The 18,641-nt window shown below is 32.2% G+C and overlaps 1 protein-coding gene across 1 annotated transcript; it reads left to right on the top strand.

Moving 5' to 3' along the window:
- The first annotated feature begins 455 nt into the window (after window positions 1-455).
- LOC106102375 lies at window positions 456-18,117 on the top strand. The gene is made up of 11 exons (XM_013281827.1): window positions 456-830; window positions 1,127-1,295; window positions 3,149-3,289; window positions 5,151-5,354; window positions 5,771-6,010; window positions 6,465-6,757; window positions 10,505-10,667; window positions 10,809-10,949; window positions 12,374-12,577; window positions 14,345-14,584; window positions 15,017-18,117. Exons 1-11 carry the CDS (start codon window positions 634-636, stop codon window positions 15,356-15,358), a joined length of 2,334 nt encoding a protein of 777 aa, XP_013137281.1. The 5' UTR covers window positions 456-633; the 3' UTR covers window positions 15,359-18,117.
- The last annotated feature ends 524 nt before the right edge of the window (window positions 18,118-18,641 follow it).

The following is an 18,641-nucleotide window of genomic DNA, read 5'->3' as shown; positions in this document are numbered from 1 at the left end:
GCGCCGGCTCGTCGTATTCTACCGAGGGCCAACACGGTCCGCGCGGTGCCTACGTGACGTCGCCCTCGTGCCACCGGCGTCAAGGGGAGGGGAGCGGTCGCCATGTTTTGATTCTTACTTACACTACTTTCGTGGTTATCGATAACGTATTTCTTTATTTAATTAGATAATTATATATGACAATGGTAACACACTTTATGATATAAAATACATGATAAAAATACTTGCGATATAAGAAGCAAATGATTTATAAATTATTTAATCCGGCAAATTATTTTAATCCGTTGAAAACACTGTTTTATAAAATGTATGTAGGCAATTGTTACAAAGTGGGTGAACTACAAATGTCACGTAATCTCTGACAGTGTTATCGATGTCGATAAAGCTGAATGTAAACAATGCAACGCGTCCCTATTGGTTATTTTGAGCGAGGCGCTGGAAGCAGCGTGAGCGAAGCAAAACATAACAAAGAATCAGTCAGCAGTCAGTCGTTGCTGAAACAGACAGTTGATCGCACGTATTTACTACGATTAGACGTTGTGTTTATAAAATTTAAGTTAATTTTAATAGAAAGAGTTAACACCTTTACTGCATTCAAACTGCGATACACTTATCGTTGCGTCCATTGCAAGAATGTTTTCAACGAAAAAAAGTTTGGACAAGATTCTGCAAGTCTACAAAAATGAAATTCGCCGGCAAATTAGCAAGACAACAAGCGTTACTAACTCCGATGCAATGGCACCGAGGCTCGATCAATCCGCGAACAAGTCACCGCAGAACGATGAAATCGGTCTACCTAAGAAGTTGTTGAAGTTGCAGAAATATCACAGGTCAGTGAACTCATTTTGCTGGAGCAGTTTGCGTAACGCACAAGCTCGTATAGCGATGCATGTACATACGTCGTACTAAGTTCCCACTATGTCCATTTAATTTACTACTAGCACTTTAGAACCTAGAAAATTATGATATTAAACGTTTGAAATGTTGCATCGTAAATAATTATAAATGTTCGTATGGTATTTTTTCTAATTTCAATCACTTGTATTAATTACCCTTTCAAAAAACATTAAACTACTGTGTAAATATGGATTGGGCCAAGTCGATGAATTGAAGTTTTTATCTCTAGATTCCTGTCGACCCTCACGCCGCAGCAAATGCCACTGGCCGCTCGCGGACTGGCGGTCTCCAAAGACCAGTCCCGGGAGTTCATGGCTTGCTTCCCGGACATCGTGAGGGACCTCACAAAGACTGGCAAGCATATTGACGTGCCGGAAGCCAGCAAGTGGTTGGCTAAGGTACGTTCTATGTTTTTTGTCAGTCTTAAGACAGAATAATATAGAACCTATTTGCGACGCAAATATATGAACCAGTCAAACAGGTCTTGGCCAGCGAGATTTAAACGACATCCTTATAAATTTACTAGTTCGGTAAAAAACCACATTGATTGACTTAAATCTATATAGCAATGTGTGAAACGTTCTGAATTTGGATGCGATAGATTCGTTTAAAAAATAAAAATGTGTTAATTACGTGGGACAATCACAGTAATATGTTAAAATGTACATACTACTTAGAATCTTAGCACTTTAAAGAATTGGCTAAAAGAGTAGTTGAAGAAATTCTGAAATTAAATTGCTGTAAATGTCGTGACGTCATAAAAAGTAAGGGTCGATGGTCATCAGATATTTCTGATGTCAACCATATAAAATGTAATTTTCCCCAATTAGATACTTAACAGACATTTTGTATAAAAACCCATATACATATACAAAGAGATTGGTATTTTTTCTTCATCGGCAGGAACATGTAAAAAAAGCGACCAGTTTTTTGTCATATGGGATCAAAATAGGTAGCATGGATCAAATATGGTAGAGCATAATTTATAATCATATTATATATAATATAGAGCATATTTATAATTTATTGGTATTTATGAATGAACTCGATAATATTTCAATAACTACCAGAATAACATACGTAGAGCGTGCGCACTCCGTTGACTAAACTATCGCAAAACTGTTTAGTCGCGCTTCAATTCCTATAAACCTGTATGGAAGTTCGCACACTACTCGATTTTTAGATGTGCAACTAAACAGTTTAATTGGCTGCGAAACAATCGACAATCACATAAGAGTTATGCGATAGTTTAGTTAAAGCCCACTCTTATAGTCCCTTCAATAGATACGACCAAATTGATGAAGAATCCGGTACGATTTTATTGATGAGCCTCTCTTTACTCCACTGAGGCTTATATCTCTCTCTCTCCCTCTCTCTCTCTCTGTACCTTAAAATTGAGATAAACAAGTTTTTATGTTTGGAGTTACGCAGTGCATACACCTGTCCAATGCATAATAGTTACGAGTAGTAATATGCAATAGAAAACGCCAAACAAAAGGCACTGTACCTTTGTTGTCCATTAAGTTCGTAGACTTAACCATTGAAAACACACGTTATTTTACAATCACAATCTATTGTTAGATCTCAGGTAGCTTATTGAAAGTTATATACAAAAGAATATAGATTCAATATTCTTCCATTGAATAAAATTATGATTCTGTTCAGGATCTATTGAATTGATTGATTTTTATATTTGCTTGTTCTATAAAAAATAATGTATGTTAGTTTTAATACAAAATTATATTTAAATGATGGTTATTAAACATACATAATAGTATAGACTTATTAAATTTGACCATGACATTCACATGGAAAAGTTAGAAAATTATTGTTTCTGTTATTAAGGTCCATAAAGAAGGTACAAGGTGCAAAACAGTATAATCACAATCATACTAATAATATAAATGCGAAAGTTTAGATGGATGGATAGATATTTGTTAGAGTTTGTAGCTCAAACAGCTGAACGGATTTCGATGAAATTTGGTATAGATGTAGAAGATAGTCTGAAAGAACATAGGCTACTCACTTTTTTTTTAATTCCACATGGACGGAGTCGCGGGCGAAAGCTAGTATGATATATTTTAAAGTGAATTTTATACATTACAATTAAGTGTACTAATAAATGATTTACTAACTCGTCTATAAGAGTTAACTTTAAAACCTTAATACGTGTTAAATTGTACAAATATGTATTTAAAAGAGCAATCGATATTAAATTCTATACACTTAAGTTAAACTTATGTTGTTACAGCTGTTGCAGTACAATGTACCAAATGGAAAGAAGAATCGAGGTCTAGCCACCGTACTTGCGTACAAGATGCTTGAGAAACCTGACAATATGACGCCAGAGAATATACATTTGGCGAATATTATGGGATGGTGCACGGAAATGGTAATTAATCATATTAATTTTTTAAATACAAATTATTAGATGGATGGATGTTTGTTAGATTTTGTAGCATAAACGGCTGAACGGATTTCGATTAAATTTGGTATAATATAGAGAGTCTGGAAGAGGCACATAGGCTCCCATTTTTTTTTTCTTAACACCATGCGAATAAAGTTGCGGGCAAAAGCTAGTTAGGTATATTTTTTTTATTATCAATGTGTCACTATTTTTTACGCCTCAAGATGGACTGCACTGCGCAGTTCACTTCCCCTGTATATCGCCACACCTTTGTGTTCTACGCAGCAAGTAGTACGATGTTTGTAAACAAAATACTTAAACATGTAGGCAAATATTACTGGGTTCCATTTCATGGCCTACCGTAAAATACAGAACACATGTGTAATCTATACTAATATAAATAAAAAAAATTGTATTTTTGGATTTTTGTATGTATTGAAATAACTCTAAAACTACTGGGCCGATTTCAAAAAATCTTACATAATTAAAAAGCTACGTTATCAGTTAGTAACATAGGCTATCTGGCACGCAAACGAAGTCGCAAGCAATAGCTAGTTTGAAATAATTTACACCTTTGTAAAAATTCTGGAACCATTGGCATTGACATTGACTTCAGTTTAAAAGTAAAAATTACCTTACTGGACTATTGCTTCTTATTGTTTTAAAAATTAATTGCCTTCATTTTTTTTATAAGCATTGTATGTTAATAGTAAAAAGCAAAAAATAATTGACTGGAAATATTAAGATTAAAAAAAATATAGCTACTTAACCGGTTATCTTTTCATCTTCATTATGAATACCAAATTATTCACAGTTGTACACCACAATACCAGAAGTGTATTTTAAGCCGGTTTGTTTGTTGCCGCACAGTCTTTTCATACTTAGGGCAACCTTTACTATAGATTCGCTGAAAATTGGTTTCTAAAATAACCATTCCAGTGTATTTTTTAAGTAGATAGAATAAAAAACGAAAGAAGAAATATAAATGTATTCTATTGTTTTGTTTGGTTTTTCACCTGCATAATAATAACAATGCTTGTAATTATAAAAATCAATAATAAATAATTAACAGAATCGTAAACACCATTTATCATAAAAAGTAAAAATTAACCATTCTTATGTGTATAATTGTTGTGCATATTCCGCTGTTCATTTATTCCTCATTTTTTTGTAAAGGAATACGAAAACTGCGAAGTTAATCGAAAATCAAAAAATAATAACTTTGGAATGCATTATCATAAACTTTTAAGATTAAAAATTTTCGATGTAATAATTGTTTTTATAAAAATTACCATTTACTCGTTAGTATATTAGTAATCTTATTTTTAAGACATATTGTACAGGAAAAAAAATTAAACAAAGTTACATTTTAAAACGGTAAAAGAAACAGCAGTAAGGACAACTGAAATCTGAAATTAATATTATTTTAAATTTTACTTTCAAATTAAAACAAATAATAGTATTCATCAATTTAAATAACGTTTTAAAAAAATATAAAAAAAAACTGTCTTCGATTTTTGCAATGATATTAAAAATCTTGAACTTGACCTTGAATTTGAACTTCTATTGTAGGTGTGGTTATGACGTAATTCGCACATAATTTATTTTTAAGGCGACGTCCAAATATAGACGGTGCCTTTACAATTGTTCCTGGTAATATTCGTTTCAAGTTTTTTCATAGTGAAGATAATAAGAGTTGTTATTCTTTTAACTTTTCTTAACGATAGCTATCGATAGAAGCGATAAGTTCAGTTGGCAGACAGTTTCAGACTTCGAGATATACTTGAACCGCGAAAAATATTAGTAGTCTTCAGTCAAAAAATGTAATCTCTCTAACTTTTTACAGTTCCACACTCATCAGCTTCTACTGAACGATATAATGGAGGGGTCGGAGATGCGCCGCGGCGCCCCCTGCTGGCACCGCCGTCCAGACGTCGGCCTCGCCGGCATCAATGACGCAGTCTTAGTCCAGTCCGCCATGTATTCCACGCTCAAACGTCATTTCTCCGCCAAATCTTACTACAAGAATGTTCTGGAAATGTTTAATGAGGTAAGAGTGATAGAATAAACAGGTAACAAAATAATACGGATTATTTAAAAACACTACTGTCTACTTGCCAGAATCAATAGACGACTTAGCTTTAAGTAAATTGATCATGATCATGAAACATTGTTTTAAATAAAGATTAAAGTAGAGTATTATAATTGATTAGGTTCTTTTAGCTCCCGATATTTGGGGACAGTTAGTGATGCGGTAGTGTGGAAAAAAAAAACACATATCAGTCTTCTTTTTTCCTGATACGGCGATCACTGCTAAAACTATCACTATTAAACTACACTTTTCCCTATGTCAGTAAATGTACCTTTCTATAAAGGATGTTTTAATACTTTAAATTCTAAAAGTGAACTCTGACGATAAGTTTGTGGTACTTCATGTATTAACTATAGATATTGATTAATTCACAGATGTTGTTGAAGTGTTCCATCGGTCACCACTTGGAGCAGCAGTTGTCAAAGACTGATAAACCTGATCTATCATTATTCACAATGGAAAAATACGAAGCGATCACAAAATACAAAACTGCGTACTACACATTCCAAATGCCAGTGGGGCTGGCTCTACTGATGTCGGGAATCGATGACCCGGAAACACACAGACAAGCGAAGAACATCCTTTTGGAAATGGGCGAATTCTTCCAAATTCAGGTTAGATTTTTACACTCAGATTACTTGCAATTTTTTCTAGTCTATACCTACTATTGTTATAAAGAATAAGTATTGAAATAACTTAAAAACTGGCGGGTCTGGTAAAGTTATAGAGGTTATTAAGTTATATAAGGTTTGAGTTATCGAGTTCTCCTGTTTTATAAAGAATAAATAAAAAGGAATAAATGAAAAGATTTGTATTTTTGTATGTATTGAAATAATTTAAAAACTACTGTACCGATTTTAAAAATTCACCATAAAAAGTTACATTATCAGTGAGTAATGTGCACTAGATTATTTAATATCTTTTAATTTCACACGAAGTCGCGAGCAACAGCTAGTTGTAAAATATTCGGATACAAAATTAAGACTCCTTTTCTTATTCCACGAGAACAAAGGCAACGGCTACCACAGTGACGTAACCATGTAAAATAAATGATTGTTTTCGTTATAGGATGATTTCTTAGACTGCTTTGGCGACCCAGCGGTAATAGGCAAAGATGGCTGTGATATTCAAGAGGGAAAATGTACGTGGCTTGCTGTCGTTGCATTACAAAGGGCAACACTGGAGCAACGGCAGATAATGGAAGAACACTACGGCAGTTCTAAACCTGAAGATGTTGCCAGGATTAAAGATTTATATGAAGAGTTGCAACTGCCTCATACTTATTCAGTATACGAGGAGGCGACGTACGATCTCCTTAGGACACAAATACAACAGGTCACTAGAGGCTTACCGCACGATCTGTTCTTCAAAATATTAGATAATATCTTCAGGCGAAGTGTTTAATTGTAAATTTTAACTATTGGTCTTTTTATGTTACTATAGTTTTTATAAATGCAAAAGATTGTTAGAATATAATAAAGGCCTGTCCCATCAAATTGTAAATTGTCTGATAACAATCCAACGTGTATATTTGATGGAATTATCTAATTTCGTTCCCTTATTTAACAGTGGCGTAATTTTTACGCTATCTCAGCCTCTATCAGCCAGTGGTGGGACAGGCCCTTAATTCTTCAAAATGTTCTTATGCACCCCTTAATTAATTCATATACTACCAAGTTTTAAGAACCATTATTACGAGTTAGTGATATCTGATTATGGAATTCTTTATTATAGATTCCCTGCTTAAAGTAGAACCAGTACTAGATTTTGCAGCACAAAATGTATTAAAAACCGGGGAAAATATTCATGTATACTTGCTCGAATTATTGTTACATCACTATTATTTTCTGTACATTCTTCGTAGAATTTTTATTTTCTAGCTCTTTTAACTAGTTGGTATCAAAAAAATTACTGTTTTTTTATAATTCAATAGGAATTGATTAATCGTGTTAGTGTTGTAATTACATTAATTTATAAGATTTAGGTTAAAAATGTAATAAAAACGAATACACCCAATTTTCGTTTTGTTTAATTCAATTTATATAATATCCACGGCGACAAAAATACAACACAATTAACAGTGAAGAACTAATTAGATAATCTGTATGAAATATTAATAAAAGATGCTGAAATTAACCAAAGACCTCTGCCAGTGTTATTAATGTCCATAAAGAAGGAAAAAGCAAGGTACAAAAGAGTACAATCGCAAAAATTTTACTGGCGGAACTTTTTAGGGTCTACCACTGAGTCGAGGCGTGCATCAAGAACTATAAAGTACGAATGTTTGATTTGGTTAATGTCTGTTATTACGAAACGATTATACTTATCAGGGACTAGGACAGATTATAATCTGATATAACGCATATTCTGCTACTAATTAAGTTTCTTCTAATGCCTCACCAACGGTTCTTTGTACATTAAAATGCTCTTTAACTTCACTATTAAACACTTACGAAAATCAATTAGTTACTTTTGCAATTCTTTGTAATCAGGCGCAATCGTATTTAATAAAGCGGTTTTTATGCAACCATTTTTTGAGCTGCATTTCACTGTAGGCATCGTTACTATATAGGCAACAGTTCGACTGCTGTTTTTTTTTTACATTTTATATTTCACATCTTAATTCCACATGACAGTTTGAATAAAAACAGAACATAACGCAATGCAATGTATGCGTAAAACTAGCTTTGGCTTATTTTCGTATCTAACAGATTGAATCTGTAACTTGAAAAGAGTACGTTAATAAATATTTATGTATGTAGATTTCTTTTTTAAAAATCTTTGAATAATGTGTTCCATCTTTGCCATAAGATTAATGTTGGTGATAAGAGTAAGTATTGTATGAAATATTTCATCCCAGTACATGAATACAAATAAGTTAAATTTTTTTCTTCGTGTTATCACCGCTGAGAATTAGGTCAAATGTAGATTTCTAAGAAACGGTTAGCGTTTTGCCACAGCGCGGTTTTTTTCGTATGGCTGTTTAACTAATACAAGAGTGTAACTTCTCTCTTACTAATCATAGCTTTAATACAGTACTTAGTACTTGCAAAATGTTGACTATATGATATTATTTATTTATTTATTGCAAATTATACAAAAGTAAAAAAAAATACGTTTACAATTATAGACCTGCAAAAACCATATGATTATAATAAACATGAAATAAAACATCGGGACAGTTGTATGGTTTATTCCTGACCGTCTTTAGAGCGTGAGATAAAATGTTAAGACTGTAAATAATTATCCTGAGTACTATTTCATTACTTTCCCAAGTTTTTGAATTTCATACGAATTCCATAATTTTTGAACTGATCCTTGGTTTTTTTGACATTGACAGCTGACACAAAACCTTAATTGACAGTGTCAAATGACAAATCTTAATTTGACATTGCGTTACGGATACTGTCATCATCAGATCAGTCATAATAAAAATAATCCTCATATTCATTTTCATTCATTCATAACAAGAACAGACGTAATTAACAACAGTGTTATAGATTATTTTTTACGGCAATTATTTATTTCAGTTATATAACATAACGTTTGCTCACATTTCATTTAAATCAGATTATTACAATGACCGAAAGGTCATTCTAATGTTTTCAAGTGACGTGTTCGTGAAAGTATCCAAATACCCGAGTTCAAGAGAAAGTTAAAAGAATTAACAGAAACGGGTGAAGAATAAAAAAATGAATTTGTCTAAATTGTTACTATCTAAAATCGTAAGACGGTCTAATGGAGTTTTCTCAGATCACAATTATATTTTAAGGTGAATATTTTATTTTAAATAATGGTAAGTATATAGGTTCACTTTTAAGAAGATATGTCGCTTTGTAAAACAGCCTTACCAGCAAGTAATTATTCAGTTCTAAAAATGCTAATGCATGATAACATCAAAATGAATATTGTTTGCTTTTATGTCTTACACAGTCTTTGTTGCTTCTTATTTGGCTTTGAACAGCGTCCAGATACACTGTGGAGTAATGTTGTTTCAAAAAATACTGTGCAATATAAATTGTGCTTTAGGCAGTTCAGCAACAAGGCATTCTTTACGCAGGTTTATTTTTTTATCATATTTAAAAAAGTATAATTGTGATTGAATTTATTTAAATAAAAAGTAGATTTAATATTAAGGGACTGAAAATTTTGAGTTATGTTGTTTTTGATTAATGTAATTTTTATATGGTTCTTTTTTTGAGGTTTGGAGTGCTTTGTAATTTTTTGTTCATGTCCACTTAATTTTAACCTAGATTATGGCTTGATTAACTTAAAATCAGGTGTTATTTAATTTCATAGTTTTGTGTGTTACATTTCTAGTATTTAAGATAGCTTATTGTTTATTAAATACATCTTTTAAATTCCACTGTTCATTCTGTATTATCAATATTCCATGTTAAAGAACATACAAAGTATTTTACATATTTTTTTTATTTTCAATTTAAGTTATACATTTCAGTACTATGACCCTTTTGCCTTTAAAAATAGCTGGATAACTTAAGATGTAGATTAATTGTTGTGTGATTCTATTTCAATGAGTAATTATTGCTATTACCATAATTGCCATAACAGTCAATCTTTGCCAGACTTGGGGCGTAGTTGTGTGGTGGAAGAGGATTATAAGTTCCAAATACTGAAACATCTCTTAACATGTGACAGATGTTGAAATTGTAATGGACTTGCAGTTATAGCATGGCCTTATTTAAGATTGTTTTCAATGTTTTATCAGTATTTGGCTGTAAGAATAAATCTAAACCAATGCTGTTTTTAATTACTTTAGAGTGTAGGAATTATAAGATAAAAAATGAAGTGACAGAAGAAAGATATAGATAGGTATTTTAGTAAGTTTACTATAAGTGTAAGAGTACTAGGCCTATATTATTCAATTATTTAAACCTTTGTGACTTATTACTAAAATAATAAAGAGTAGCAAAACACTCATAGTTAACCTTTAGTGACCCATCTTCATGGTGTTCATTTGACTTTCATATCTCGTACTGAGAGTTGATACCATCTTTGTAATTTAAATGTGAGGTCTTTGCTGTTGTCGATTTTTTAGATCCTTACACTTTTAGCTTTTCTTTATGGTTTTTTTTTTATTTTTTTAGTGCTTTGAAGATCACTAACTGTAAAATGGCAACAAATGTATCCATATCTGAACTGAAAAAAGAAAAGGAGACTTTTCAAGATGTCCTTCCAAATGTCATCCAATCAATAGTTACAATACCAAAATTATTAGAAGTACCAGAGTTTTCAATCTGGATGAAGAAGGTATGGAAAATAATAATAGTTTTTCCTTTAATATGTACATATCTCTTACTCAAAACTGGAATAAATATAAAATTACTCCCTTGTTTTCTCAATAGTATTATACTGAAGTAAATAGTTATAAAAATAATGATTTTGTAACAGGTGCTAGATTATAACTTAGCTGGTGGAAAGAAGAATAGAGGACTTATAACAGCACAAGCATATGAAATGTTAGAAAAACCAGAAAATGTTACAGAAGAATCATTGAGACAGAGTCGTATAATGGGATGGTGTGTAGAAATGGTGAGTAAAACAAGTTTTATCACAATATCCCAAACAAAATTTAATAAGCCAAGAATATTAAGATGGTATTTCCAAACTAGTAGGACTCAGGGCCTGTCCTAAATTGTCTGATAACATGTATAATTTGTGATGAAAATATCGGATTTTGATATCTTATCTGACAGTGACGTCATTTCCAAACTATCTGAGCTTCTGTCAGCCAGTGGTGGGACAGGCCCATAGGGTCCTATAACAAGTGAGTGTGCCATTTCTTCGAAGGCTGGGAATTTATTTATAATTCTATTGGTTTTGTGGAGGTCTATGGATGTTGTTGGTCACCACAGGGTTTCACACTTGTTTGTCCTCTTATAATAAAAAAAATATACATTTAAGATAATAGTACACAGAGAAATATTTTCTGTTAGTACAATTATGTCATTTACCTTCTGAAGATTTTAATTAAGGCAGTATGACAATTTAAAACTCTAAGCATAGTCGCGGGTAACAGCTAGTTTCATGAGTTTTGAAATCATAATTTATCTTTAAAAACCAATGAATTTAAAATTGACCTCATATTCTAAGAACATTATTTTTAATTGTTTAATGCATTATTTAATTAAAATATAGAGATAAAAGTGATTAATATAATAGAGTTGAATTGAGGAATAATTAAAAATGTCGTTTTCTTAATTCATTCAAGAGTGAACAACTCTTCTTATAAGTGTTTATTTTTTTAAATTTCCCAATGTTAATGAAAACCTTTTTGATCTGTCAATTTTCAAGTAAGGTCAAGGATTTTGTGATACTTTTTTGACATTGCCGGAGGTCGCTAGTGACCTTTTATAATTTGGTTTGACTTGCCTATGGTCGGATAATTTGTTAGTCTATAATTTTTAAGTCAATAATAATTTTTCTTCGTGCTTAAGGTAATAAGGTAAAGGAAAGAAAAGGTAATTAAATAAAACACGAATGTTAATTATGTCAATGATAAATTTAATTTAAAATAAAAATATCTTACAGATAAACCCGTTTCTTGTAATTATTTTGCCACAGTAGTAGTCTTAATTTTCTCAATGTTAGTCTTTTTTGCATTAAAACAAAAACAGGTTTTTCTTTTTTTATTTTCACGGTGAACATTATAAATGCGAAAGTTTAGATAGATGGATGTTTGTAAGAGTTTGTAGCTTAAACGGCTGAATGGATTACGATGGCATTTGGTATAGATATAGAAGAGTATGGTAGAAAACCTAGGCTACTCACTTTTGTTTTTATTTAATTCCACGCAGACAGAGTCGCAGGCGAAAGCTAGTCATTATTAAACCAGATCAGATGTAAACATTTTTAATGTCATGGTGAAAATAATTGACAACTCCAATTTAAAAATTTCGTCTGATAAGTTTTCAAGGTAAGTTTACCAATTTAACGATTTTTTCTCTCTTGTATAGCTGCAGGCCTATTTATTGATGACAGACGACATTATGGACGGATCCACGACCCGTAGAGGGGTTCCTTGTTGGTTCCGTTTGCCGGAAGTGGGTTTGGGGGCCATTAATGACGTCATTCTTGTTTACACCGCTATGATGGAAGTATTGAAAATACATTTCGGAAACAAAAATGAGTACGCGCATATTGTAAATTCGTTTAACGAAGTAAGTATCAATTGTTATTATTGAAAACTTATCTCTTAGTAACGTTTTTGGTGAATTTTTGATGTTAAAAAGGTAGTTAATAGAATTATGTTATAAAATAAACAGGAGCATGTTGCAAACGTTAAATTGGTTCAAAACATTGTTAGAATTGGTTGTCGCAAGAAACAAGACAATTTTATGAATAGTTAATGTACAGTCAGCTGAATAAATATGTACACAGAGCTTAAGAAACATATGTACCTTAGGTTTCTAAATTAGTTATGTACGAATCCGTATACTTCCGACTATGATTTCATACTTGTGTCGAATACGTGCAGATATTTTTAACAGTGGTACAGCCCGCTTTGACATCTTCGCATGAATGGGTCGGCTCGCCCGATGCAATACCATCACCACAAAAACTGGCGTAAAGTGGAAGCAAAACCGCGTTTCGTCTGATGAGTGTGGTGCCGGAGGCCTAATTTTAGTCCCTTTCCCTTTCTACCCTTTTCTGAAGAGGTAAGGATGGGAAGGAAAAAGAAAAAAAAAACGATTTAGCAGTGGAGGGAACGCATAGGAAGGAAAATGTCCTCTTTATGTGCGTCTCCTCCTCCGTTAATTAAGGGTAGGCAACGCATCTGCAATTGCGTATGTCTATGAGCGCTTTTTATTTCGGTGGATTCAGGTATTCGCTTGCTCGTTTGCTACCTTATATTTCAAAAAAAAAACGAAGACTTATACAAGTTTGTAAATGTGTACATTTATATTTAGCTGACTGTACATAAAATTAAGAAATTGTAGTTAATTGTTTAATAATTTTTGATACATAGCAAAGTATATTACAATACATACAAAATATTCTATTATAGATGTAAAAGATATTGTGGTTTTGTTTCTGTTATTTAGACGTTTCCAATGACCTCTACAGGCTAGTACTGCTGAGAATAAACAATTGATTTTCCTTTACTTATATTGTAGAGAAAAAAAACTTGTGTTATGTAAAACTGCACACTCGTAACTTTTAATGCTTTTCCACTACAAGATATATTGACGCTCGCTTGCATATTTAATACATAAAATATACATTTGTATTTATCTAGGCCGTATTACAAGACAAATGGTATAGTTAAATCGAAGTAGTTTTCTCGTAGTAATGAGACATTTATGGAAGCATTGCCCTGAGATATATTCTAGTGTCTAGTAACATAAATCTTAAGCTACCTGATTTTATGCAGCCGAGTTCAGATTTATTTTTCAATAATAAATTTAAATTAAATTTAACTCAATAACACCTTAAATCTGTCATACTAATGTTGGGATAAATGGATAGATGTTTGTAATATATATCTTAAAGGCTTTGGCAAATTTGACACGGATGTAGAAGTCTAGAAGAAGATGTACTACTTATAAAGTGTATTTTGTTTCCTCGCAGATCATTGCAAGCAAATACTAGACAATATCTATACTTCTATACTAATATTATAAAGAGGAATTATTAGTATTTTTGGATTTTCTTCTTATTGAAATAACTCAAAAACTATTAGGTCGATTTCAAAAATTTTGCACCATTAAAAAGCTACGTTATCACTGAGTAACATAGGCTGAAGTAAAGGGGTTATTTTTTAATTCCACGCGGACGAAATCGCAAGCAATATCTTGTAAAATAAAATCATTTACAAAGCTAAAGATAATGTATTGTATTCTATAAATAAACATCGATGTTATGATAATTATTTGCTTTTGTCATCTCACAATGGTTTTCTTTCAACGTTTAAATATTCCTTTCAGACGCTAATGTTCACTGCCTTAGGACAGCATCTAGATTACACAATGGCACATAGGAAAAAGAACGATTACAGTCTATTTACGATAGATAGATATAATGCTATTGTTAAATACAAGACTTCTTATTATACATTCAAACTACCCATTTGTTTGGGAATGCTTCTAGCTAACAACACTGATCCCAACAGTCACAAGATAGCTGAAGAGATAAGTTTAGAAATCGGACATTTATTCCAAATGCAGGTAAATTTAACAGATTTTTCTTTTTATCTCACAAAGTGTAACTTTTTCCATTTATAATTAACTGGTATATAACGGCCGCCGACCCTACGGGAGTAGGATAAAAGGATATGTTGATTAACTTGTATTTTCTTGATTGATAGAGAAGTAATTGTATTGTGTCCATTAAAAATAGCAGTAATAAGAATAAAAACACTTTTTAGCTCAGTACATAATCTTTTCTAATATTTCTTGTATTATCTTATATTGTTCTTTAATAAGTAAATTTCGATGCTAATAACTCGTGTATGGTACCGTCTTGGATTACTAAAGATTCTAGAAATTAAAAATAAACAAGATTGATTTAAAATATGTTATGAAGAAAACGAGTTTCTTAATTTTGATGGTTCTTTTTTTTAATATTTTTGTGATATCTTATTAGTAATTATTACACAGGACGACTTCATAGATTGTTTCGGATCGGAATCAGTGACCGGTAAAGCCGGTACGGATATCCAAGAGGGTAAATGTTCTTGGTTAGCGGTAATGGCGTTGCAGCGCTGCAACGATTCTCAAAGGAACGTGTTCGTCTCCTGCTATGGGAGTAAGGAGCCAGCTCACGTAGAACGTGTACAGCGGCTTTACGAACAACTGGGGCTGCCTCAGTTGTACCGCGAAGAAGAACGTGCGAGATACGACGCGGTCGTGCAAAGAGTACAGAATCTACCTCCGGACAGCAATCTCCCGTCGGAACTCTTCCTTAAAACTCTAGACATGATCTACAAGAGGGAACAATAAGTTGACATAAATAGCTGATTTGGGTAACTCTTACAGCTTTACAAATAAACGCGATATAAAGAAACTTAAGAATAAACTGAGTATAAGCAAAATTTGTACTACTTAGTTTTAGTTAACTTTATACCGCGTTTATTTGTAAGGCTGTTATTTTTTATAGGCAGCTGGACAGTTTATAAATCTTGTTACATTTTTACAAATTTAATGTGTTTAGCTTAAGCTGTTTCCATTGATGGAAATGTATATACATGTGGACATTTTCATTCTCTAATAATAAAGCCGTGACTGTGTAAACCCACGCTTAGCAACTGCGCAGGTAATATTAACTTGCACCGTTTTCTGTTGCCAAATTAAATATTAAGATGTACCTATTCTAGGTTACTTAATACGAAATACGATTTAAAACAATTAAGTTTATTAAATAAAAAAAATACATTTGTATTATACATTATTACGCGTGTGCGTATAAAAGGGTGATTTTCAAAAACAACTAGCTAGAATATAAGCTATTTGTATAACCTCTTGAGAATTACATAACGTGAGTTGTTGCTAAAAGTTAAACCATTGTCTTTAGTTCGTTTGTATGTTATTTCTTATTTTACAATTACGTCGTGACCTTAACATGAAGGTGACTTTTTATAGTTTATACACAATTAACATAATGATTTTAAGTACCGATTATTGGGTTTGGGAATATCTATACAAGTCTTTATAACTGCAAACATATTTCCAAAAGTCTGTACGGACGCCTTATTTTAGTTCCCCTAAGGTAAGAATAGGAATTGGTAGTGGATTTGACAGAGGTTGGGACGCATAGGAATGAGAAATAGCACTGCCAATACACGTAAAAATAATCAATTTTAGTGATGCTAAATTATTGCGTAATATCGTGAATGGAATATATTATTTAAGTACGCAAACAACTTTGGTTCAAGTAAGGTCAAGCACGTACTTCAGAGAATATGCAAAAAATTACACGTTTAATGTAGATAGTAATGAATCATAAATCACTGAATTTACTGGAAACATCTTCAGTAGCGTAATAATAAAAAAACTGGCACAAAAACATTGCCATCTTTCTCATTCCATTTCAAAAGAAAAGAGATAAAAATACGTATTTAAACTCTCAGCAATAACTTATTATTTCTTGTTTCTGAACTATCTTGACATAGGCAATACTTATTTAAATGTTTGCGCTATGTATGAATATTAAATAGGCAGAGGCTATACATTTTGTTTATGATATAAATTTGCTTTACTAAACTTTTATAGCGAATTTTCTCATAATCCTTTTGGTATCTCGAAGTATCGATAATGGTTCTAATTTCTTGGGTTTTTCGATTTAAATGGATATGTTAAATATGTCTTTTCTTTGTATTTTATGTGGTACGACATTGTTAAAGCAAGTCTTGAATTCATAGGTTTAAATATTCAAATGATAAAGTACAATTTATTATTACTTCACGATGGTGAATCTCAAAAAGAACCAAGGGAATTAGTTATTTCATATCGTTTAATTATGTTTTTTTTATGAACCCAAATGTTCTTTGATATTTACACTGTAGTGAACCGTTAGACATCATACTATGATAACCTTCGCCTCTTAGATTAGACTACGGGGTTAAAATTAATGAGGTCGTCAGATTGAATCCAATGACTGGTTATATTCGACTAATTTAGGGTTAAAACACGGGATGTTTTAGAATTCACTTAAATTTTTGTATATACATTTATCGTGAAGTTCTTAAAAATGTTTCGAAAGTGGTCAAATTTCGACCTTCTTGAGTTGTTCAACGCCATAGAACGTATATTTTTTCATGATTATATCGGTTTCAATCGCTTCAAATCTAATTAAAATTAACACGCTCCAATGATTTGGAGCAGGCCCACACTTTTGACTAAACTATCGCACGACGTTGTGATTGTCGATTGTTTCGCAGTAAATTCAACTGATTAGTTGCAGGACTAAAAATAGTAGAACAAATAAACTCATAGGAATCAAAGCAAGACTAAACAGTTGTTCGATAGTTTAATCAAAGGTGTGCGCGTGCTCTTAACGTATGTAATGTTTTTTTGTTTACATTGCAACGTTTTTATACGTAAATCCGTACCATAATTACACTACTTAAACACATGTTATAAATTAAAACTTTTTTGGATTAATTTAACTACTGGCCGATCTGATCGATATTTAAGGCTTGTCCCACCACTGGCTGATAGAGGCTCAGATATCTTAAAAATGACGTAACTGTCAGGTAGCTAAATCCGATATATCCATCACATATTTTACACGTTGGATCGTTATCAGACAATTTACAATAGTGGGACAGGCCTTAAATTTTATATCCTTGACTTCAGATATTTGACCTATTTTCATAAATGTTTAATTTTAAACTGTATAATTAGAAGTGATTTCCTGAAACATTTTTTAAGATGAAATGTTTTCCGAGTATTTATCAGGATAAGAATTATAAATACCAAAGCTTTCGGCAAATTGTCAATGATTATATTTAATGTTTTCATGTAAAATTAATTTATTGGGATTGGTCTATGATAATTTTTAAGGCCCTTACGCAATAAGCCATCGTAGGCGACGACCGCACTCGCCATTTGAAGCCGCAACGTAAAGGGCTATATTTACTACTTAATTTTATTGGAGGTACGTTTATTCGTAACTAGCATTACGTTAAATTACTGAAATATTTGAGTTTTATACAGGTTAGTCACAAAATTTTATAAAATGAATAAAAAACATGAAACAACTGGTCTTTTCATTTTCTTCACCTACTTACGCGCTATGAAATAGTAACAACTTAGTACAAATGTAACTACATATATCTATTATTCAATCGGGTAAGTATGTAAGATATTTAATTTGGCGAACGGTTTTCGGCAGAAAACACTGTTTCTCCAAATTAGAAAATACGATTCTCATTAGTTACCATTCCAATTTTTTTTTTCTCAAAATTTGGTTGTGATCTATGAAAATCGAGGTAATAAGTTACACTACAACACCGAGGTAAGTATCGAGATAAAAAACCTGCGATGACTGACTATATCTATTTCTCACGTCACGGGTAATACCGTCGCTTTGATCTAAGGCAATCGGGATAAAACTAGATAACCAAAAGAAGATAGATTTCAGTGGTAGTGCCCGCTTTCAGTGGTAGTGCCCGCTTTAACATCTTAGCACTGCTGGGCCGGCACGCCCGGTGTAATACCACGACCACACAGAAGATAGGCGTGAAATGGAAGCAATTCCGTGTTTCGTCTGATGAGTGTGGTG

The sequence above is a fragment of the Papilio polytes genome, unplaced genomic scaffold (assembly GCF_000836215.1).
Source record: "Papilio polytes unplaced genomic scaffold, Ppol_1.0 DF823923.1, whole genome shotgun sequence".
Taxonomy (NCBI): Eukaryota; Metazoa; Arthropoda; class Insecta; order Lepidoptera; family Papilionidae; genus Papilio; species Papilio polytes.
Note: the sequence above shows the minus strand (reverse complement) of the source record. Positions and strands in the feature narration are given on the sequence as shown.

Coding starts and splice junctions, on each gene's coding strand:
- LOC106102375 (XM_013281827.1), top strand. CDS start 634: ATGTTTTCAACGAAAAAAAGTTTGGACAAGATTCTGCAAGTCTACAAA. Junction 1,296..3,148: donor CCAGCAAGTGGTTGGCTAAG/GTACGTTCTATG, acceptor ATGTTGTTACAG/CTGTTGCAGTACAATGTACC. Junction 6,758..10,504: donor AGAGGCTTACCGCACGATCT/GTTCTTCAAAAT, acceptor TTATTTTTTTAG/TGCTTTGAAGATCACTAACT.